The 25,467-nt window shown below is 45.1% G+C and overlaps 1 protein-coding gene across 4 annotated transcripts in view; it reads left to right on the top strand.

Moving 5' to 3' along the window:
- The window catches only part of SLF1 (SMC5/6 complex localization factor 1), a 168,011-nt gene that overhangs the window by 81,305 nt on the left and 61,239 nt on the right, over positions 1-25,467 (top strand). For 3 of the 4 annotated variants that reach the window (XR_010985242.2, XM_068122487.2, XM_068122488.2), the window contains 2 exons: positions 4,774-4,852; positions 16,043-16,274. Coding sequence is in view for 2 of the 4 variants with exons in the window: in XM_068122487.2 (XP_067978588.1) it covers positions 4,774-4,852; positions 16,043-16,274 (311 nt within the window). In the remaining 2 variants the exon portion in view is untranslated. Of the gene's footprint in view, positions 1-4,773; positions 4,853-7,965; positions 8,034-16,042; positions 16,275-25,467 lie in introns of all 4 variants that reach the window. The other variant, XM_078781830.1, reaches the window with a different exon arrangement.

Here is a 25,467-nt window from a genome sequence, read left to right as displayed (position 1 = left end):
GAACAAGTGGAAGGAATGTATGGAGCCAAAAGGTCTGAATGTGAATATTGGAAAAACGAAGGTGATGGCAAGGGGTAAAGCATGTGGTGAGGTGGAAAGAACTGGGAAGTGGCCGTGTGCTATGTGCAGGAAGGGTGTCGGAGTGAACTCCATTCAATGTACAATCTGTGCTGCGTGGGTTCATCAAAAATGTAGTGGTCTGAGAGGGTCATTAACCAGTGTGGCAGCTACTTTCAAGTGTAAGGTGTGCACAGAGGGATCTGCAGATGAAGGTAATGTTGAGTTGGATCTTGGAGACGTCGTGAAGCTGGAAGGTGTGAAAACATTTTGTTACTTAGGATACATGCTGAATGGAGAAGGTGGATCAGATTCGGCAACGGTTGCTGGAGTGAGATGTGCATGGAAGAAGTTTCGGGAACTGAGTGGCGTGCTGACGAGGAGGGGAGTGGCGTTGAAGCTGAAGGGAAAGGTGTATGCTGCATGTGTGAGAAGTGTTGTGATTTATGGGAGCAAGACATGGGTAATTAATGTAGAGCCACAAGGAAGGGTGGATCTGTGAATGGTTCGGTGGATGTGCGGAGTATCGTTGAGAGAGAGGAAGACAAATGATGAATTGCGAAAGATGATGGGAATAGAGCCTGTGATGGATGCAGTGAAGAGAAACAGGTTGAGATGGTTTGGTCATGTGTTGAGGAAGGATGAAAGTGACTGGTTGAGAAGAGTGATGAAAATGAATGTAGAAGGAAGTAGAGGACGGGGACGACCGAGAAAGACTTGGCTAAAGGTGGAGGAAGAAGAAATGCGGGCAAGAGGGGTTAACAAGGGGAGATGCAGAAAATAGTGCAAAATGGAGAAGATTGTCATGGGCCCCCCGCTCTAGCAGGGAAAATGGCCTTAAAATGTCTGTTGTGTTGTTGTCTTGTCACACACTCAACCTGTCCACCAAGTTTTGTCCAAATTAGTCCATAACTTTTTGGGATATCCTGCTTGAAGACAAAGAAATAAACAGACAAACAAATAAACAGGCAGACAGATAAACAGAGGTGAAAACATAACCTCCATCCACCTTCGGTGGCAGAGGTAAATAGACAGTCGGACCCTGACATTCACGGTCCCAACATTCATGGGTTCCGCGTATTCGCGGTTGATAAATTACGACCTGTTTCTACATTCTTGGCCCCGTGTCCTGCATATTCGCAGTTTTCTGCAGGCGCAAATTTTTTTTTTCCACGAGCCATGAGCATAACACATTTCTAAAACATCTTCCACCAGCCATGCACAAGGCGGCAGCTGGACGTACGCAAAAAACATATCTTTCATGAGCCGTGAGCATGACCTGCTGCTTCTTTCGCAGCCCTGTGCTTTGCATTTTCACGGCTTTTCACAGCCACATCCAAATATTTTAGCCGCGCTATAAGCGAGCTTTGTTGCATGTCCCACCATCCGCACTATAAACATAGCTTCACGGCATGTCCCACCATCTGTACTATAACATGGATTCACGGGACGACTGACCATTTACACTATAAACACAGCTTCGTAGGATGTCCCATCAGCTACAACACGTCATTCCCCGTGAGTTACTGTACATAATGAAAACACTCCACCGTATCTATTAATGCAATTAGCAGCTGCACCATATGGCATTATTAGAGATGTTACGCAATGAAAACACTTCACCGCATCTACCACCTGCTGCGTGTAACACGTTATGCCCCACAATTTACACAATGAAGACACTTCGCTGCGTTTATAACCAGCTGCCAAATACAGCATCACACGATAACATCCCCCACAAACAATAGGCAGACTACTCACCCCTTCCGCAACTACCCACAATGCCTGCATGCATACTTATATCCACCGTGTCTTGGGTCTCAATCATTCTTCTCGTCCCGTTACTTTCACCTGTGTGTTTTCCTCTTGCTCTATTCATCCTTCGATCATGGCTCCCAAGCGCAAGACCAGTGTCGGAGATTCGTTGACTGTCAAGAGGCAGAATAAAGTGAAAAGCCCGAGTCAGAAAGTGAAGCTGCTGGACCAGCTTTCGAGAGGAGAGGGTTCGGCCTCTGTGGACAGGCATTACTGTGTGAACGAATCCACAATCCGCTGCATACCAAAGAATGAGAAGGCAATCTGAGAAAGTCTTGCGGCGAGTGTTGTACTGAAGACCAAGGTGGTCACCCAGGTCCGGAACGCCCACATATAAAGGATTGAGAAGGCTCTTAGTATATGGATAGAGGACAACGTGCATAAGAGCATGCCTTTGAGTGGACCTCTCATTCATGCAAAGGCAAAACTTATTTACGATCATCTGGCTGGCGTGAATGGTATGAGCATGAGTGATGCCCTGAACGATCATGGTCCGAGCAGCCCAGTTCATTCATAGCGATCAGGCGATGGTTTCACCGCTTCAAGTAGCGGTACAGTCTCAAAAATGTAAACCTCACAGGTGAGCATGTCTCCGCGGACCACGACATGGCTAAAATGTTCCCTGCTCAACTCGCAAAGCTGATCGACGAGAAGGGGTACCTGCCAGAGCAGGTCTTCAATGTAGACTAGACCACCCTCTTCGAGAATAGATGCCCACAAGAACTTTCATCTCAAAGCATGAGGGTCAGCGTCAGGATTCAAAGTCGACAAGGACCGGTATCTCTTCTCCTCTTTGCAAATGTAAAAGGGGACTGCATGACGAAAACCAAACCATGTACCATTCCTTGAGTGTGCGTGCTTTTAAGGGCAAGAACAAACAAGCACTGCTTGTGTTTTGGAGGTTCAACAGGAAAGAGAGTGGGTGACGGCAGCAATCTTCGCTGATTGGTTTCATAATTGTTTCGTCCCTCAGGAGGAGAGGGAACTGATGAAACAATACCTTGCGTTCAAGGTTTGCCTGCTTGTTGCCAATGCTCTTGGCCACCACATGGACCTGGACGTGGCTCATCCGAACATCGAGGTGATCTTTCTGCCACACAACAACACCTCCCTGATCCAGTCACTCGACCAAGGTGTAATCTCCACGTTCAAAACACATTATACCAGCCGCACCTTTTGCTGCATTTTGGATGCTATAGAATACGTCAGGGCTCACCATCCATCAGGCAGTATTGGAAAGAGTTCAACATTGTCCACTGTATCGGTGCCATCAAGGAGTTGCTGGATGAGGTGAGAGCCTCCACCATCAACACGTGCTGGCACAACCCTTGGCCACAGGCACTGAAAAACTTCATAGGATTTCCCAACAACACAGAGGAGAGGGATGAAATTGTTGGGTTGGCACGGCTGGTGAGAGTGGAAGGATTTGATGACATGCAGTCTGAGGAGTTGGAGGATCTTATCACCTTGCATGGCGACAAGCTCATTGAGGAGGAGTTGGAGGCTTTTACTAAGGTTTCCGAGGTGGAAGAGGACATGAAAGGAGGACGCAGGCAGTGATGAGAAGGAAGAGGTGCCGAGGTCCAACCTCACAGTCAAGTTCCTAGGTGAGGTGCTGCATGACATGCGGGCAATTGCCGACAGAGTGCAAGAAGTTGACCCAGTCACGGAGCGTTCCCTCAAGTTTAAGAGGGGGGTTGATTGACGTGATGCTCCCATTCATAGCTGCACAAAACTTGTGCCAGTCTGCCAGGCAGCTCTCCATCACACATTTCCTCCGCTCTGTTTCCTCCACCTCGAGAGCATCAGCACCTTCTCCTGCCTGTCCTGCCTCTCCTGCCTCTCCTGCCTCCCCCCAGTGCATGGCTCAACGACCTCACCAGCAACCTCACCTGCCTCAATTTCCTCCCCTCATTGCATGACTCATCAATGCCCTCACCTACATTACTTTTGGTGCATGACTCATCAGCACCTTCACCTGGGTTGTCTTCAGATTTTGATTAGTTCACTGGATTTGAATTCATCATCGTCTTCAGCATCATTTGAAAAGTTGCGTGTGTTTCTGAGATAAAAATTTGAAATGGTACGTACATGCTGTTGTTGTTGCATTTTTTAGTTTCACACATGGTTGGTTACACATTACACATGGTTGGTTTTACACATGGTTGGTTAAGCACTTTTAATAAACCGTAAGCGCCTTCATTAAATACATTGGAAACGATGCCTGGTGTTGTCGTTTTCTTTTGTTTGTTGGCATTTTTGACTCTAATCTTGCTGTAATCATGCTGTAACCCTAACTGTAATCATGTGCCTTTGTGGTCAAAAACATTTTAAACTCTTAAAATTTTCCACTATTAATCAGGAACCGCTGGGAACGTATAACCGATTCTCCTTTTCCTCATTGAAACAATTTCCCAACTTTTGCGGTGTCTCATTTGTGGCCTTTTTCATGAATTGGGAACCACTGGGAACCTATCCCCCTTTTCCCCATTGAAACAATGCCCTGGCAGTCGCAGATTTTACTTGACATTTTCAGATTTTCCTCGACATTCCTAAGATTTTCCTCAATATTCCCAAGATTTTCCTCAATATTCCCAAGATTTTCCTCAACATTTGTGGATTTTCCTCGTCATTCATGGGATTTCCATGAATCGGGAACCACCAGGAACCTATCCTCCCTTTTCCCATTGAAACAATGCCCCACATTTGCGGATTCGACATTCGCGACATTTTCGGGGTACGTATCCCCTGTGAATGTTGGGTCCTGTCTGTACATTCCTCCTTGTTTTTTGTTTCCTATGTGCTGAAAATATGAATTTCCAACATTGTGATACTGTATATTAACTATACTGATGTATTTTACATGTGGTGTAACCTGACTAATCCATTCTCCATTTGTAGAACTTTTCCACATCCTGCACTCATCTCATCATCAAGAGGCCAGATAGAAGTGAAAAATTCCTTGCAGCTTGTGCAGCAGGTAACATTTGACATTATTTTGGGCTTTTTCAAATAATCACAGCACCAGATCTAGTTTTACAAGAAGTTTTGATTGATTCAAATGTTTTGCAATTATTTACTGATATATTCGGAGAACTACATCTGTGATTGCTGCTCCTTAATGGCCGTTTGGTGTTTTTTCCACAACATGTTGTTGCTGAATGGCTGGAGTAGTTGACCTTTCCTAACAGGGTGTGACTAGGTTCACCTCACATGCATTGTTGCACTCAACCCAAAACCCCTCCACAAAGTCCTCTCTTGGGGCAGTGCTGCGCACACACCGACACTAGCCAGTGCCTGCTAGATAAGTCCCGGGGAGGTGGACGCAGATAGAAGAGCCACAGAGGCAGGTGGGTGAGGCCCGCCCCTTATGTGTCAAACCTACTGCTCATCACCCCAAGACTGCGCACCGCCGCACACACTGATACCAGGCTGTCGCTTTAACTAGTAACCTGAGGAAAAATGAATGGGTGGGTCCTTGTCCCGGTGTGCCGTCCGAGATAACGCAAGCATTTGTGTCATGCTCCCCTCTGGGAGGCGTGTAACTTGTTGGCATCCTCCAGTCCCTTTCCCATCCATGCACAACGGGGTGAGGTCGGACATGTGTTGTTGGTGGGAAAAGGTTTGAGTCATGAATGTCAAGGAAGGAAATAACATGAACTTGTGCTAACTCCATTCACAATGAATATCTATCCATGTGAAAACGATGTATCCACATGAAAACTATGTAGTGCGTAATCAGCAGAGGCCTTCAGGCCAAATGTGTTAGGCCCACCAGAAAACCAAGATGGCTGCCATATCATTTTGTCTCGGTGCAATAGTGGGTGGAGTCATGCGATAGATGTGGGTGTGGTCCAGCAGCTGTCAGACCAGTGGGTACACATTTCAAAAATTGACCCCCAACAAGAACCCTAACAACAGCAATGTGAAGCTCTTGTCGACCTGCTACATGTCTCGGATAAAAAAAAAAAAAACTGCGTTGCGTAGGTATTGCGATACATCTATTTTATGAAAGGAGCTGTGTCTGTCTGTCTGTCTGTCTGTTTGTCTGTTTGTCATGTTATAACTTGAGAACGGATTAACATTCAATAAATCAATAAATCCAAATTTCTGTGTATTCGTCCCGGGAGTGTTTGTGATCCAAAAAAATAATTGAAATGTTTTTTTTAATGGGTACATGGACACGCGTGTCAAAACTGCAAATGCCAACACGTGACGTTGGTTATCCCTGCATGGAGAGCAGGATCTCCCAGGAATATATATTTTTTCTTCCTACATAGATGAGCCATCGCAGCAAAGATTGGTATTTCCATCAGCGAAGCGACAGATCTTATATTTCCCACATTTTTCAATTTTACGGGTAGGCTCTGTTAGTTCTAACTACGAATTCTCTCCCTTTCCACGTTATTTTTGTCCCCCATCGCACCGCGGAGCGAAAGGGGGACTATGGTTTTCCCCTCCATCTGTGTGTCAGTCCGTGCGTGCGGGCGTGCGTGCGGGCGTGCATGCGTGCGTAAGCGAAGGACCGCATTCGAATTTGGTGTGTGGGTGCAACCCACGTCAAAATTCAAGATGGCCACCGCCATGTATGTCTGATGCCATGTATGTCTGAACCTTGTGAGCTGAATATCTTGAAAAAATAAGCGAAGTACCAACTTCTAATCTGGTGTGTGGGTGTATCTCGGCATAAGGAAGAACGCTATTGGAAATTGGGTCGCCACGTCAAAATACAAGATGGCCACCACCATATATATGTCTGAACCTTGTGAGCGAAATATCTGGAAAAATAAGCGAAGGTACCAACTTCTAATCTGGTGTGTGGGTGTATCTCGGCACAAGGAAGAACGCTGTTGAAAATTGGGTCGCCACGTCAAAATCCAAGATGGCCGCCGCCATGTATATCTGAACCTTGTGAGCGAAATATCTTGAAAAATAAGCGAAGTACCAACTTCTAATTTGGTGTGTGGGTGTATTTAGGCAGAAGGAAGAAGGCTATTGAAAATTGGGTCGCCACGTCAAAATCCAAGATGGCCGCCACCATATATATGTCTGAACCTTGTGAGCGGAATATCTTGTAAAATAAGCGAAGTACCAACTTATAATCTGGTGTGTGGGTGTATCTAGGCATAAGGAAAAACGCTGTTGAAAATTGGGTCGCCACGTCAAAATCCAAGATGGCCGCCTTGCGTCTTCCACTTTGTCAACTCACATCACTTCACCGACGGGGAACATAGGCGTAACGCTTGTTACCCATGCGGCTACAATTAAAGTTCAGAGAGCAAATGCTTCTGGACGTGTCTTATATTTCCCAAAGATAGTCCTTTCTTAAACAACACTTGCACTCTACATTCAGATTCTGTACATATGGGGAAAAGGGTGACTTGACCAGGTGGGCACTCTTTTGTGCTCTTTTAGAGTCCACAATGTTTTATGCTGGCCTCACACTGCCTGGAACTCTTTGGCCGGAAGGGCCCACACTACTTCTTCATTGGGCCCACATGGCCACCTATCACAAGGTGAGTCCTTGTGGCCCATGTAGCCCACATTTGATGAACAAAAGGGCCCACTAGCCGCAACACGTTAAGGCCACGTGCCCGCTCAACTTGGGTATCTTCTTGGCCCACGTGGCTCACATTGATTAAAGGTCTTCTTGGCCCTCAATGGCCTTCAACAAGCAGGTGGCCCAATGGCTTGTGAAAACATTCTCGGCCCTCAAATGTCCCAACTGATAAAAGTAGATGAGTGGCACAGAAATGGCATGATGTGGTAGGCAAGACATGGCAAGGCTAGGCAACTGGCAAAATTGGACCAGCAGGTGTTATGGCTGGCCTCATGCTGCACTCATATCTGGAGGAAGGGGGATATTTAGTGGCGACAGATCAGGCGGCTGGCTTCAGTTCTAACCTGGCCTACCTGCCACACTAATCCCTCCAACTATCTATCCTTTCCTTTATAATCCCTCTAACTATATCTTTGCCCCATTAATCCTTCTAACTATTCTTATTCTATCCTTGCTACCTTGCTTCCCTTCTCCTCTATCCTGATAATCCCATTAACTCCTCTATCCCTCATGGGTTTCTCTCATCTCTCCAGTATTTGGCTCTCAGGAGGAAGTCAGGACCTGCACAGAACCATAGCCAAGGATCAACATCCGTTTGCAGGTACCTGACTTATTCTTACTGGACGATTCCAAGTGCTGGTAAAAGTTCAAATATGTATGGTGTGAAGGAGGAACATTCTAACTAACCTAACATCTCAAAACAATAACTTTACCTTTACCATTTGAATCCAAATACTCACACTAAAGTGGTGGACTTCTTGTTCGGGCTCTCTGCGTGTGCATGGTAAAATTGAAGCTCTCCTCCACCCCACCTCAACAAAGCTGAGTTTGCTGTACCAGATTCGTCCTGTTTTGCGTGTGTCATTCGTCGTCGTGTTGCTTTTTTATTCAGTGCAGTATTTCATGTAAATTAATTCGTTATGTGCTATTACTTTTGTTTTGTTTGATTGTATTCTCAAGGCCCAAAGCGTCCTTTTTCAAGGCCTTACTCGGATAGAAACTGCGCCCTGATTTGGCTTTAGCGCTGGGTGTATTCCCACTTCCGGGTATCTTATTTTTATTACCTCAACATTATCCTAAATTTCATTTATCTTTGCTCGTTTCAATGTTTTTGTCAATTTATATGCCACTCCATAACTCCAGTTTCACTCCAATTTATATTGATTTCCTTCTGCTCCTGGTTGTATGTCCCCCTATATTCTCCAAACTGAATCTCCAGTAAATATAAATGCTTCTTTAAAAAATAATTTAAATAATCCATTTCAACCCTTGTTTCTCCTTCACAAATGCTGTCTGTATATGTTCTGCTTCTCCACCCTGCTAGCTATCCTCCCATGTTTCCTTGGTAGGGAATTCTTCCCTCATTACCATCCTTTCACACCATTTCACTCACCATACATTCATCCATGAGAGAGATGATGATGTCACACCCTACCTATTTCAATCACTCTATAGCTCATGCATTCTGCATCGTCCCTTTACACTAGCACGTACCTTTCATCTAACCATTACTAATCCATCTATGTAGCCTGTAAATGTGACTCGTCGTCTCATCTATGCTAGCTATGCACGGAGGGACTTGCTCTGCCTCCATCGCATGCACAGACTGAACGACCCACCGTTGCGCTTCCTCGTCCGAGTGATTTGCGACAGGACGACACCTGGGCACTGCCTAGGTGAAGTAAGCTTTGGCCATCAGCCCTTCTTCCTCCGTGGGTTGAAAGACTAGATTCTTGCCCCTGGAGTATACTCACTTGCCTGGCTCCGGTCGTCATACCTACACTTTATCTGCCACCCCGCCAGATAGACATGGCGGCATGCGAAGGCATGGACCTGTTTCATGCCTTCTTCCAAGAGACGTGCGTGACCCTCCACCGGTGGTCCATCAGGGTGCTCTGTCACTTGACCACGTAATAGGTCTACCAGTGATCTTAACTCTTGACCATACATGAGCAGTGCCAGATCACCTGTGGTGGCTCCATGCTGGGAGGTTATATAGGCCATCAACAAGTACGGGAGATTTTTGGCCCAGTCATCCTGATGGGTGGTGGTAAATAAGGCTAGTTGTTGTAATAAGGTCTTATTAAACCTTTCCACGATCCTGTCAGATGTAGGTCTTGAGGGTGTTGTTCGGGTCTTTCAAAGTGACAAGGTCTGCACACCTTTTAGCAATTGACTTTCAGAATTTAGACTTTGGTTGGTGTCTAGCTCATCCAGTATTCCATTCCAACATACAAATTCTTCTATGAAAGCCTGTGCCACAACCCCAGCTTCTTTGTTGGGGAGCGCATCGGCCTCCGGCCACTTGGTGAAATAGCCACAAGGATGTACTTGTTGCCTTGGTGGGTGCGTGGTAGCGGTCCTAGTATGTCCACAGCAACCTGTTCAAGTGGGCCGGGGGATATGGAGGGGGGGGGGGGGGTTACTCCACGAAACTCTTTTGTAACCAGCAACAGCCTAAATGTGAGGAGTCATTACTTCAGTAATTGAGTCATAAACACATGGAATGGTCTCCTTCATAGTTGTGTTACAGTCTCCACTGCAGCAACTTTCAAAAGGAGATTAAACACGCAAAAGGTACAAAAAGCATTTGGCTTGTGTTGACTCCCTGCGTGTGCCATGATACAGCAATACAACCCATGAAGAGACTGGGAGATCTATAGGATTGTACGATTAAATCTTATCATCCTGTACATTGATGATGATGATGACTAATCGTGCAAGGCCAATACAAGCCACCGCCCCTCAAGACCATTCCTATCTTAACTCATAAAATGCTTAACAAAAGCCATCTAAACTCGATCCATACATCATCAGAAAACTTGGGACCCTGAAAAACGATAAACACCTCAAAGAAGGTGAAAGAAGAGGATTTTAAACCTAAAATTGCCCAGTCGACCCAGCTAATCGAGAACACTGCTACTTTAAAAAACATTTATAAAAGTGTACATTATAACTTAACAATGTCAAGACTTTATTTTTCTTGATGTATAGTCATGTTCACTATGTCAATAAATTATATTTCGTTCAAAATAATGGTAGATTAGCAAACCTATACATTTTTGGAAAGGTTATAGCATAAGGAAACTAAAAATCAATGTTTACATTTGGAGAGATACCTGTATGGCGACCATTTTGGATTTTCAAAATGGCCACTGTAAAATACATATTTTGTTCTATTTCTGCCTCTAATTACCCTAAAAACTTTTAAAAATATACTAAACCTATATTTTCAGGGACAAGGAATCCAATGAAAGTATCAAATTAGTGCTATGGGGAATGGTAAGACACACGAATCAGGTTTTGAATTGCAAAATACTGTCTTTATATTCGCGATAAGTTGCATAATCAAATACATGTTATCATTTTGTACAGGCAGTTAATAACATCAAAATGTGTCACAATAATTCATATCACCAAACATACACAGGCAGTCAGCAAAATCATATATACACATGCAGTCAGTATAACTTCACATCTACACAGGCAGTCAATGACAAAATATACACAGGCAGTCAATGGCATCAAACATACACGATTACAGAATATGCCATTTAGAGTTCGTCATCACTGTCCTGTGTGTCGTATCCGACAATATAGTCCGCATCGTTTTCACAGTCCGTTCCACACAAGCAAAGGTCGGTCAAATTGATTGGCAAATCGAATTGGTCGAATGGTCGATCGAATCGAATTCGATGAATCGAATCGAATCGAATCGATCGAGGTGGTCGAATGGTCGAATGGTCGATCGAAGCGATTGGTCGAATGGTCGAATTGGTCGAATGGAATTGGTCGATTGGTCGAATTGGTCGAATCGAATTGGTCGGAATTGGCAAATGTAAACATTGATTTTCAGATTTTCCATGTAATAACGTTTCCAAAAATGTATAGGTTTGCTAATCTACCATGATTTTGAACGAAAAAACATAGTGAACCTGACTAGTAGGGCTTTTACAAATCTGCAATCTCGACGACAATCTAAACTCACCTCATGTTCCCCTGTAGGTGGTTGAACAATTCAACACTTGGTGAATTCTGCTTCACAGTGATTGGAAGAGTTGATAGAAAGTGGCAATACATCCAGCAAACAAAGTGTTGTCGCAAAAACACTACCACTTGTCCCTCTGTGCCCACTGTGTGTCTCCACGTCCACCACACACCATGTTGCCTCCACTGCCCGCCCCTCCCCCCCCTCGCCACCACAGCCGATGCACGCTCCATCACCAGCACTGTACAGATGAATTCCATGAAAATCGTCACCCACGTGTGATTCCGTCACATTACCTGGTCTGCCTCACTGAGAGTAGTACTTGTCTGTAGCCATGTGACAGTTCTGGTTCAATACATAAAATTGAATTCTCTCTGCTCTTCTTAGCATTCAAGATAATTACCTTATATGTTCAAAATTAGAGTGCACATGGTGATTCCGTCACGATGGAATTCATGTACATCCTACCGCCCCCCACTACACAGCCTACCACCCCAACACGCATCCCACCTCTGCCACTGCCCACACCATGCACCACGTCACCTCCATAGTGCTACCCAAGGCTCCACTGCATGCCCCTGCAGACCTCACCGCATGTCTAACCCTATGCACCACAACCTTCATCTCCTCCTCTCCCCTCCTTCACTGTGTGGTACACCAATATTCAAGGTCACCGTTCTACTATTCATGACCCCTCTTTTCAGGTTATGACTGTTGCTCTGGACATTGTATGTTTAACAGAAACGTTTCTCTCATATTTCTCTTTTCTTTCTTTTTTTCTTTTTTTTGGTTGTATACAAGATCAAGGTTCGTGAAAGAGCTAACATTCATCACACAAAAAGTCAACCGACAAAAAAAACACAAAATAATGGGAGCAGTAGACAAGATGGGGAGAGAGGTGGAAGGACACAAACACAACATTTGAGAGCAGGGACATAGAGAGAACTGTGGGAGGAGAGGGCTTGGGGGGAGGTGGGAGAGGTATAAAACATGGACACTGCAACGACTTCCAGGAAAGAAGTTGGAATGTCAAAAAAGTCTCTCCCAGGCTATTCTATGTTCTGTTTTGACAGGCCCACCCACACTACAAAGGTAGTGTTGCCATGAATGTCAAGAGCTCTTCTGTTCATTGTCCAATTCCCTCAAGGCCCATTGCTTCTCCACAACCACCTAGTGCTCATCTGTGTAGTTTGACGACTCTACATACACCTCTTCCCTCTAATATGGATCAACGAGTAACTATACATCACAGCTCACTGGTACTCATCTGCAGTGATTTCAACTGTCACCATGCCAGTTGGCTGGGTGTAAACTCTGCAACAACCAGCTATGATATTGCAGCAATGGCTTCTGCGACTTTTTGGGACCAAAGCTGTAAAATTCGCAATCTGGATTTCTGCAACTTGTACGTCCTTTCTCTTGGACCGAGTAATGACCGACTTTCCAACTTTGAGCCTGCTTCAGCAGCGGGGCCCGATGGCATCAGTGGCCATGTTCTCAAATCCTGCACTGCCAGTCTTGTTTCCCTTTTGTCTGCCCTATTCAGACTGTCCTCCTTTGACTACCTCCCATCAACGTGGAAGGTAGCAAGCATCACTATTGTCTACAAGAAGGGTGCAAAAAACAGTCCTTTCAAATACAGACCAGTGAACTTTCTTCCAATTTCAAGCAAAGTCATATGATCCATCATTGCTGCTGATGTCAACTCTTTCCAGTTTTCAAACAACTTGATATACAATCATCAGTTTGGATTCTGTTCTGGTCACTCTTTGGCCATCTTTCAACATCGCTCTCATCTCTCCTCTCTTTGAGCATCTCTTTCCTCCCTCAACAATAGTCGGAGGCCCTAAATCTCAATCAAGAGGTCAGGACCATCTCCTTTGACATATATCGGGCATTCAACCCAGTCCAGCATCCTGCTTTGCGTGACAAGCTCTATACCTGTAGCATACAAGGACACCTTCCTTTATTCCTGTATTTCTCACTTCTTCCACTCATACCATTGGTGTGTTGCTGTCAATGGAACATAAACTGAGCGTCCCATCTTCCGGCATTAGTTGGTGAACGTTAAAGATCGCACAGTGTCCTTCGCGAAGATTAAGCGGGCTATCGCCGGCATTCTGGTCAAATTCCAAATTCCTGCCTTAACCTATAAAGGGCATTGCATCAGTGGCACAGCTGCACGCTCAGCCAATGATGCTACCCCGCATCCTTGTGCTATATACAAAATGAGAAGAAGAAGAAGGAACCCTCTCCACTCTCAGTGGAGGTTGAAGTTCCCCTTGAGGCAGTGTGTTGGGGCCAGTCTTCTTCCTTATCTATACAAGTGGCCTCTTCACTACTCTGGAAAACCCTCTCCTTCTTGCAGACAATTACACTCTGTCTCTCATCCAGAACCCCATCCTCCTGCTCAGCAGATCGTAGCTGTCGCTCTCATCTGATCTGGAATTGATTAGATTCTGCTCTGATGTGTCAATTGGAATTGCTGGTCTGATTAATTGGAGAACATGTCCTTCCATCCTGGAAAATCTCACTGTTTCCTCGTGTTGCTCCAAAAGTATCAACCTCACCCATCTATATATTTCCATTGACAGCCACTGGAAAGGTTCAGTATCTTGATCATCTAGGTTTCACAAATGGCATATTGAGGAAAAATGACGCTCTGGGCGAGATCTCAAATTTCTGCCTTTCTATCTGGTCGTTGACCTACTAAGCATGCAGTTGCTGTTGTGACTGTACTGTTCACCTCTTCCTAGCCCTCAGAGAGACAAACTCATCTATCACATCTTTAAAGTCTATTGACTAGGCTAGTTCACGGTCAGTGGAAAGGATGGCCAGATTACCGAGGCTAGAGTGGTGCATTGTGGATCTGACCTAGATCTTAATCAGTTTTAGTTTGGAGAGGCTCCTCTCACATGCTGCAATGCTCAAACACATAGTGAGAAATGTCCTCAGTATGATGAGAAGGTTAAGGAAAGATTTCTTGAATTCCCACTTCACAAGGTATTGTCATGTCTGTGGCTCCTGTTAATACAGAAACCTTAGTGCTGAGACCTTTGTCTTGGGAGATGGACCAAATGATATTTTATTGCACTGCGTTCAATTACCTTATTCAACTTTATCGTTCCCCAAGGATCGTTCAATTAGGCTAAAATAATGGCGGCAAACACGCATGAAAAGCAGACAGATGGCACAAGCACGTTTTTATTTTTATTTTTTAAGAGATTTATTTTGTAAGGTAAACAGGGAAGAGGATAAATAGATGCTATAACCAAAAACGAAATGAACCAAGTGAGTCAAATGGACACAAAGAGGAAAATGAGAGTATTCAATCATATGTACAATGATTGTGAAATAAAGCAATTTCTAACTCACTGGACACCACAGATCACACTCATGCAACAAGACAATGTAGGTGAGACTTCCATTTCTGTGATGTGCAGGGTGGACGCCAGACTCAAAATAGACTGCTTTGAACAGGGTGGATGCCAAACTCAAATCAGACTGCTTTGGAACCCAGGTGCAGGACGCGGGGCAGAGATGAGTCGCTCCCAGGGTGCCGAAAGCCAGAAAAGCACGATGAAGATCAATGGTGTGGAATTCCAACGACGATCGGCCTCCTCAACCAGGCCTCGTGGACCACTTTGTCCTTTAAGCGAGGCATCCTGGGGGTTACCTCCAAAAACCCAGGGTGATCCCAGCTTGGGTGAATCCCATGAGATGAAAACCGCAATTAGTCCCCTACATGATCAGCTTGCTTGTTTGTCCCCCTTCCACACGAGGCTTCTTAATCTCTCCTCTGAATGCACAAGGCCTCTCTGATATCTTGTCTACACACCCCAGGCCTCCTTTTCTTCCTCTAGGGATTTCTCCTGTTCCATCCTTCATCAATCGAGGTCGATCCCGTTTTCCTCCTCCTGGGCGGAGTCCTCTTCTCTCAATGTCCCGCCCATGAGGGTGGCGTCAAATAAAAAAAGAAATGAATGCACATTGGCATTTCCAGCTCCACAGCACATTACGACACCATGGCTTACACACACAGGCCAGATAGGTTGTGATGGCCTTTGTTCACAAGAGACATGTGCTAATTTCTCTTGAGAAGTTCTCACCTACTATCTATGCCTACTAACATGAGGTGTTCATGCCCACAAATTAAGACCTATCCTGTCTATAAATTACATATGCCACCTTCTCAGCATCATGTGCAACAAATGACTTAACCTGACAGATCCCTGTTACATGACAATATAACCGTTATACAAAAGACATGGACCATACTACATAAATCACAGTCTAGCAGTGTTCTCCCCCCTCCCTCCCCCCCCCCCCTCTCCTACCCCCATTAACCCTTCCTAACCTAACCATGACACTGTTTATTCTTGTTCTTCCATTAGTCTCACTCTACAGAGAAAAATGCAACATTTTATTGATTGCATTCTCACTTTTTTGAGGTATATGTACTTGTGTATGCATTAGTCTTTGTGTGTTAGAAGGCCTCTTGTTGACCACCACTCAAGTTCATGCACATATTCATTCTGTGTGTACATACTTATCTGATACAGCAAATTACCAACAGGTTTTTGATTACTGTTTGATTCGTAATGTCTTCCTTGTTATTCTAGGGATATGGGTTTTGCAAAAAGATTACGTTCTGGAGAGTGCACAGATAGGGCACTGGCTAAATGAAGAAAACTTTGAATGGTTATGTGAGCCTGGAGATGTCTCAGCATCTGCATACCCACGTGAGGTGTCACATCTGTGGAGGAAGCATATTGCTACTCAAGGAGGCAGAGGTGCCTTCTTTGGCTGGAAAGTAGTGTTGGAACATTTTGTGGATGAGCAGCTCTACTGGAGGTGTGTGATGGTCTAGATTTCTGAAACTACTGTTCCATTTTCTTTAATAATGTTATTACTGCTGTGGTTGCCTCCATAATCAACTCGCCCATCCTCCCTCAACTCCTCTTTTTTGTGTATTTTTTTTTTTACTTGGATTGGCCTGTTTGGCCTTCCCATCTGAATCCATGGCTCATTATGGGATTCCAAGTTTAAATCTGATGTACTGTGTTTATTTGTCCATTGTGTATACCAATATTATTTTAATTAATGGTGAAGTCCATTCAACTTTCTTACTTTTGATATATGTTGTTTTTCTTATTTTGATATATGTAGCATAAGACACCCCTTACTTCCCCCCTTTCCTCTTCACAAAAACTAATTTATTTTTAACTGGGTCTTGTGTAATGAGGACTTGCCTCTTTCTACCTCTGAGGAGTGGGCTATCAGGATGGCCTAGAGGTACACACGCTCGCCTCTGAGCCATCTAGCTTGGGTTCAATTTCCAATCCAGATATAAACTGTCAGTCTGGTGTTTCACAGGATGGTGATTCATCAACGCGTGTGTGCCATCTCTCGGACGGATGTTAAACGGGTTTCCCGTCTGCCGGCATTTGTTGGTGGACAGTAAGGATTTCATGATGTCCTTTGTGAAGAATAGGCGAGCTATCGCTGGCACCATGGCCAAATTCCAAATTCTCCTATCCTGCCCTAACTGGTCGAACATCAGGCCTGGCCAAACTGATTCGTGAAGACTCGAGCCAAGCTACCCCCGGGGCTACCCCATAACGTGGGATAATAGTGGCTATTAAAGAAAAAGAAGTATCTATAAGAAGTATAATTTCATTATCACTTTTAGTCAACCATAGTATTTTACCTTGAATCTCTGGATCCTGATATATTCATTTATTTATTTGAATTTATTAATCACTTAGCTTCCTGAGTTATCACTTAATGCGTTGTTATTTTTAACCACTTTCTGGAGTGTGGTAAGGAGATGGAATCAGCTTTGTCATAACAGGGCCTTTAATATAAATGGATTTTTTTTGGGCATGATACATTGACATAAAATAGCTGCAGAAACGGCGAATGATAAACCAATGACATAAAGCAGTAGAAAACAACAAAGTAAATTGTTGGGATATATATATATATATATATATATATATATATATATATATATATATATATATATATATATATATATATATATATATATATATATATATATTATTGCTGATTGCACATTTGTATGATTATTCTGATTTATTTGCTTTGATACCCCCTTTTGTGATTATTAAGCAATTTTTTTCAACAAGGACTACGATATACAAAGAACTTGGACACAAGAGGAGGCCATTCGGCCCAGCATGTCTGTATTTTATCAGTACCACATTCATTAAATCTATATCTATACGCTGAACCCTCTCTACGATAGCCATGACCAAGGCTTCCTTAAATGTGGCGATTAAAACCGTACATTCTATTCGAGGTGAGGATTCATTAAATTCATCTTTCTGTTTATTCACAGTATTTACAGAACATGGACAAAGCGAAGAATCTTAGCGGCCTTACCTAGGTACCCAGACAAGGGCCCTCATTCGTTCGGGGAAGGGAAGGAAGAGGGTAATGCGCACGAAGCGCGGCCGCTTCGTGCAGCTCGCCCAGATGGGCTCGTTGGACAGAAGCCCCGAGAATCGCTCCAACCTGGGACACCACAGCCGGAGATGATCGCGGCAGGGACGACGATCGATAACGTGCACGTAGCAGGAACCCGAGGAGCGCTCAGTCTGCGGGAGCCAAGCGAGCGAGGGAGAGTATAGCAGGAGCCCAGCAAGAGAGTCAGTGCCAAAGAGTCAGAGCGTCAGAGCGGGGCATCCGTCCAACGAGCCCATCCCACTCCTGACACCAATTGTTTTGCGGATCCCGTGTTCGTCGACATACTAAGGGGGGCTTAAGCTCTGCTCCTCCTCGAACTCCGGGTCCACAAGGCCGCCAACCACAACTACACTAGTGGTGGACGGATTGCTTAGCAATTCCAGCCGCCGAGCCTGCAGCTACGTGTGGAAGGGTTAACGGTCACCACCCGAATACCTTCAGACACACGCAGCTGTGAGAACGGGGACTGAACCCCGCACGAGTCACGCTGATCACAAACCCTCTCTAGCAAACTTAAGAGAGTGGTTCAAATTTTACATCGACTTTTCTTATAACTAAAATTAACTTGTCATGATTAATGGAATCGCCACTCTCAACACTTCTGAGCTAAGGTGACAAACACAAACTTTTGGTTCTTTTAAAATGATATCCTCAACACAGTTGATGTTTGCATTTTTATTTGATGTGGTCAGTCCTATTGCACATTTTATAGACTTCCCAATTATAAGGAACTTCAATGCAAGATACAGATACAGATAATTTTATTGCAATATGTAGCATCCATGAATATCACAGAACAACATTGGAATTATTTGAATACGAGTGCTCTCAAATAAGAATATAATTTGACAAAAAAAGAAAAGCAGACATATAAAAATCAAGACTCATGATTTAAAAGCATGCAATAATATTACTAACTTATTGTTACTTGTTCATGATATGTACTTTCAAATGCTGAACATCAAGCAATGAAGCAGGCCGTGCCATTTTTAAAGGCTTTGATAAACCTCGAGCGGGTTGAAACCGCAGCCCTCCCAGACGCAGTGCGGACACTCTAACCATTACCTCCGAGTCTAAGCTTGGTTAATATAGAGTTCCCTGGCAAGAAACTTCAACACAGGAGGAGGCCATGAGGCTGATCAAGCCTGCCGCTATGGTTGTTTGTCCGTACTCTATCCTTTTTAAATGCTGATCATCAAGTGAGGGAGTATCATGTACCATTTTTACCTTCGCAAAAGCGGAAGGTTATGTTTTGATCGCTGTGTATTTATTTGTATGTCTGTGTGTGTGTGTGTGTGTATGTTATTCGCATAACTCAAAAAGTATTCAACCGAATTGCATGAAATTTGGTGGGATGATTGGTTATTATACGGGACACATTTGATTAGATTTTGGGAGCAATCGGGTCAAAGGTCAAGGTCAAGGTCACGAAAAGGTCAAAATCGTATTTTTACCATAGCGCGGTCAATTTTTATCCAATTGGCATGCAACTAATGCCAAAATGTTCAGAATTCAATGCCCGATCTTGTGATATACGACATGACCCAGTGAAGACATTACCCTTGTTAGCGGTTGGGGGTCAAAGGTCAGGGGGGTCACGACCTTGCAAAATGTGCGTTTTTTGTCATAACTCGGTCAATTCTTATCCGATTTGCATGAAATCAGCACCAAACTGTTCACTGTTCTGTTCCCTACACTCCCATGCCAAGTACAGAACAGTAGCTGCGGCGAAGGTATGCGCTCTACCGAGTGCCCGTTCTAGTTAATCTTTGGTATGAGTCGGCTGGGGTTTTAACTGCAGACCTCCCAGTCTCAGAGTGGACGATCAAACTATTACGCCGCAGTATCGCATTTGTTTTCCAAACCTGTCTATGGATTTTTCAACTTTGCGGGAACTCCCTGGTATCTGTCTGCTTGCATTGGATTGGAAAACATGTCATACTTCAGCTAGGAAAACTACATCTCTGGTATAGCTAAGAAAGCCTCTCATTGGCTTTGTTGCTTATTTCGTGCTCGTTGATCCCATCCCCCCAGCTGCTATGCTCTATCTATACAAGGCCCCTGTATGACCTGTCATAATAATAATAATAATTAGAACGGGCACTCGGTAGAGCGCATACCTTCGCCGCAGCTACTGTTCTGTACTGTACTAAAATACGATTTTGACCTTTTCGTGACCTTGACCTTTGACCCGATTGCTCCCAAAATCTAATCAAATGTGTCCCGTATAATAACCAATCATCCCACCAAATTTCATGCAATTTGGTTGAATACTTTTTGAGTTATGCGAATAACATACACACACACACACACACAGACATACAAATAAATACACAGCGATCAAAACATAACCTTCCGCTTTTGCGAAGGTAATAATACATTTATTTTATATAGCGCTTTTCAAGAAGCCCAAAGATGCTTTGACAGAGTACAAAAAACAAGTGCAAAAAGACAAAAATAAATAGGTAAATAATCAAAGCAAAAGGAAGGAGAAGGAGGAGAGATAGTCAGGGGTTAAATGCTGTGGGTTAAATGTTAAATGCAGTGTTGAACAGGTGGGTCTTGAGTGATGCTTTGAATGTGGTGAGTGAGGAGGAGTCTCTGATGGTGTGATGTAGTGAGTTCCAGAGGGTGGGAGCAGCGATGGAGAAGGCCCTGTCCCCCCAGGATCTGAATTTGGTCTGGATGGGGGGGGGGGGGGGGGGGGGGGACAGGAGGTTGGCGCCAGCAGAGCGGAGGTTGCGGGTAGGAGTGTGTCTGGAGAGGAGAGGAGGTCAGTCAGGTAGGATGGGGCCAGGTTATGGAGGGCTTTGTAGGTCAAGAGGATGATTTTGTACTGGATTCTCTGGGGGATGGGGAGCCAGTGAAGCTTATAAAGGACGGGGGTCATGTGGTCACGAGTCCGGGAATGGGTGAGTAGACGGGCAGCGGAGTTCTGAATGTATTGGAGTTTATTGATGATTATTGAGGGTGAACCAGAGAGGAGGCTGTTGCAGTAGTCCAGACGGGAGGTGATGAAGGCGTGGATGAGGGTTTCTGCAGCCGTTGAGGAGAGGGATGGACGGAGACGGGCGATGTTTTTCAGGTGAAAGAAGGCTGTCTTTGTGATTTGTTTAGTGTATTTGTCGAAGGAGAGGGTTTGATCAAAGATGATGCCAAGATTCCGGATGTGAGGGGAGGTGGATACTGGGAAACCGTCCATGTTGAGGGCGAAGTTATGGATGGATTTGGTGAGCGTTTTTGGGCCAATGATGATTATTTCAGATTTATCATAGTTAAGTTTGAGGAAGTTGATTTGAAGCCAGGATTTTATTTCAGTGATGCAGTTTGTCAGGATAGAGTGGGTGGCGGTGGAGATTGACTTGGTGGAGATGAAAAGCTGGATGTCATCGGCGAAGCAGTGGAATTGGAGACCATGACGGCGGATTAAGTGACCAAGGGGGGACAGGTATAGGATGAAGAGGAGGGGGCCGAGAACTGAACCTTGGGGGACACCTTGGGGGAGGGGAGCAGTGGGGGATTTGCAGTTATTGATGGAGATGAACTGGCGTCTGTCAGAGAGATAAGATTTGATCCAAGTGAGGGCAGTGCCGGTAATGTTAAAGGTGGTTTCAAGTCGGGTGAGGAGGATGGTGTGATTGATGGTGTCAAAGGCGGCGTTGAGGTCGAGGAGGATGAGAATGTTGAGGTTGCCGGCGTCAGAGGAGAGGAGAAGGTCATTGGTGATTTTGAGGAGAGCAGTTTCAGTACTGTGGTTGGAGCGGAAGCCGGATTGGAATGTTTCATCCAGGTTATTGGCAGAGAGGTGATGTTTGAGTTGAGTGGCTGCAGTGCGTTCCAAATCTTTTGACAGAAAGGGTAGGTTGGAGATGGGTCCGAAGTTATTTAGGGTGTCAGGGTTGAGTCCAGGTTTTTTCAGAATGGGGGTAACAGCAGCAATTTTGAGGGATGGTGGGACTATGCCTGTAGACAGGGAGGAGTTTATTGTTGCAGTGATAAGTGGAGAGAGAGCAGGAAGGGAGGCCTTGACAAAGCTGGAGGGGATGGGGTCCAGAGTGCAGGTGGCAGTTTTCATTCCTATGAGGAGTTCAGAGAGGTCAGTAGGGGAGACTGGGGAGAACTGAGACAGGGGTTGGCAGGATAAGGGGGGGCAGGTGGTTTGAGGGGGAGCAGGTGCGGTGGTGGTTAAGCTGTTGTAGATGTTGTCAATTTTGCTTTGGAAGAATGAAAGGAAGGAGATGCAGTTGTCTACTGTGAATGACTGGGTGGTGGTGTCCAGGGGGCTGAGGAGTTTGTTTATTGTAGAGAAGAGTGCTTTTGGGTTTCCGGAGCCAGAGTGGATAATTTGAGAGTAGTAGGCGGAGCGGGCGTGGGAGAGGGCATCTTTGTAGTGCTGCAGGTGGTCCTTGTAGGCTTGGGAGTGAATTGTGAGACCTGTTTTATTGCGGAGTCTTTCAAGTTGGCGAGCACGAGTTTTCACCAGGCGGAGTTCAGGGGTAAACCAGGGAGCAGAATGGGTGAAAGAAACTGTTTTGGTTTTTTTGGCGCAAGCTGGTCGAGGCAGAAGGAGAGAGTGTGGTTGTAGTAGTCAGTGAGGTCAGAAGGGGTGTGGAGGTCAACGAAGGGAGAAGTGGATATTTTTTCAGAGAGGGTGGATGAGAATGAGGTAGGTGAAAGAGAGTTTAGCTTACGGATGTTGATAATGCGATAATGCCTTGGTGCTGGGGTGGGGATGTTGATGGTCATAGTGATGGCTAAGTGGTCAGAGAGGGTGAGGTCGGAGCTAGAGAGATGGTGCAAAATTAGTCCAGTAGAGCAGACAAGGTCGAGAATGTGACTACGGTTATGGGTAGGAAAGTTGACATGTTGAGTGAGGTTAAAGCAGGTGAGTAAATCAGTGAAGTCAGTGGTTATTGTGGAGTCAGTGGAGTCCATGTGGATATTGAAATCACCGAGGAGGAGGATTGAGGGGGAGAAGGAACAGAGCTGGGTCAGAAAGTAAGAGAAGTCAGACAGGAATGATGAGTGTGGTTTGGGAGGGCGGCAGACGACTGCTATGACTGACTGTGTGTGACCAGAGAGTTTAAAAGCCAGGTGTTCAAATGATGGAGCAGATGAGATGGAGATGAGGCTGGTCTTGATGTCCTGTCGGTGAATTACGGCAATTCCACCACCTCGGCCCTCCGAGCGTGGTTTATTGATGTATGAATATCCATTGGGTGTAGTGAGGTTGAGTGAGAAGTAGTCCAGAGGTTGTTGCCAGGTTTCAGTGAGACAGAGAAAGTCCAGATTATTATCCAGAATGTAGTCGTTCAGGATGAGGCTTTTGTTGTTGAGGGACCGGGTATTGAACAGAGTGAGCTTCATGTTTGTTTGTACGGTGGGGATGCACTCAGGTGATTTAGCCAGGGTTTGCAGACAGGAGGCGCGATCGTGTGCATTGCTGTGATGACGTAGTCGATGAGTGGGAGTGCGCTGAGCTGACCAGAGTACGGGAATGGAGTGACCTGTTTGTAAGTAAACAAACTTGCGACCGGGGCCTCTATGAATGTATCTGCGTCGTCGCAGGAGTCCGTGGTATTTGATTGCAGAGATGCATGATGGGGTGGAGTGAGTGTTGAGCAGAAGTAGCCTTGCGGCGGAGTACCTTAGAGCCATGCCAGGCAGGAGCGAAGGGGACGAGGACGAGTTCAGCGTTCACGAAGTCCACCGTCAAAAACACCGCTATTAGGCCTCGTGGTGTTCCAGCGGCAAACCGCCCTCGTCCACGCGCAACCGCAGCCGCAAACAAGACAGCAAAGGGTAGCAGAGGCGTAAGACGCCCGGGAGCGGGCCTGAGGCAACGGTGGAAGAGCCGGGCAGGCAAAGCCGGGAGCAGAGCCGGGACCGAGTAGAGAGCATACCCAACGGCCAAAAAGCCGCCACGACCACCAGAAAAGCAGACTATATACAATGACCCAGTCGGAGAAGCGGCGAACAAATAACGCCAGCGTCCTCTCGCAGACCGGACCGGAAGTCGAATCCAATCCAACACAGCGTCATTGAGTATTGTTGCCATATTTGGGCTGGAGCTCTGGCCTGTCACCTATTTCTCCTTGATATAATCCAGCGACGTGCTGCCAATTTGGTGGGTCAGGAGTTGACATTATCCCTGGAACCTCTCTCAGTCTGCCGTTCTGTTGCTTATTTGATTCTTTTCTATAGAAGTTTTCACAGAATGTGCTCTGAGGGTCTGCTCCACCTGAGCATACCTTTAGTCGCTTTACACGTTTGACAGTTTCTTCCCATCTATACACTGTACCTGTCCAGAGGACTAAGACTACGAGGTACTCTGCTTGTTTCTTTCTCCGTACTGCATCACTTAGAATGTCTTTACCTTCATCCTGCTTCCCCCTCAATCCAACCCTACCTCAATTCCAGAGGAATGTAAATAGATTTCTTCTTTCGATTTAATATCTATACTTTCCTTTGTGTGGCCCCCACCTTGAGTGGCCTTTGGCTTTGTGGTGCGTGAAATCCCATAAAAACATGGTTCATTCTACTTACTTTCACGTCCAAATAAATATGCTGCTTTCCATTTATCTATGATTTGCTCCATTCACTTATGGATGTCCTTGTCAGGTAATCATCACTATAATGTACAGATAATCATCTGTAAATTCCAAAAATAGTTTGATGTTTTCGTTAACCAGGCATATCATTTCGATTTTTTCACACAACATCATAACCTTTCTCTACTTTTCGGCACAACTAAATTTGTCCATCTATTTACGTTTTGGCACCACGGTGCACACGAAACAACCAAAGGCTCATGATTCGAGATAATCGTACCTGCTGATGCAAACGATGACTCGTCTCAGCTCAAAAACTGCGATTTGTCGAAATGAAGTCCCGCGATGACTAAATCGAAACACAATAGGTTGCCCGCAATTGGTCGAAACCTGCGATATTCAAGCCCACGATATTTGAGGGTTTCCTGTATTTGAACCCTGGGGAAACTGTTCTCATTTCTAGTCCTTGTTGGTGTTATTGTCAGATGTAAGGTGAGTGACACATAGCAGTTGGTATTAGCAGGCACACTGCAATCATCTTGAAGTGCCCATTAGATGGGTCCATAAACTTTTCCAACCATGTGTTTTATATTTACTAGAAAATGTTTTTGGTGGTAATGCAAAGCTTGTGCCGTCCAACTCGCATGTGCTGGTGATGATGAGGAAATGCCAAAAAAGTTAAATAATCACAAGCTAAGACAGAAGCAAAACATTTGGAAAACCTTCCATCTATCTGACGTTGAGCTGAAAAATTATATTGACTTGAATCCCCTGTAAAGAAAAACAGCGCATGGAAATAAAGATTTCTGAGTGATCCTGGCTGCCGCTTGATGCTCGATGCTGTGCCCTATTTGTTTGTTCCATTGAATTTGACAGCATCAAAATCTTTGCACCAAATTCCTGTCGCCAACATTCTGTCTGACTGTGCCTTAAGAGTTCAGCTGTAGGACGAATCGTAAGAAATATGGTGCCACCCCCTCACTCTCGACCCCATTGCCAAGTTC

This window comes from Myxine glutinosa, chromosome 7 (genome assembly GCF_964187855.1).
Source record: "Myxine glutinosa chromosome 7, kmMyxGlut1.1, whole genome shotgun sequence".
NCBI classification, from domain to species: Eukaryota; Metazoa; Chordata; class Myxini; order Myxiniformes; family Myxinidae; genus Myxine; species Myxine glutinosa.
This window is presented reverse-complemented; position numbering and strand designations above follow the sequence as displayed.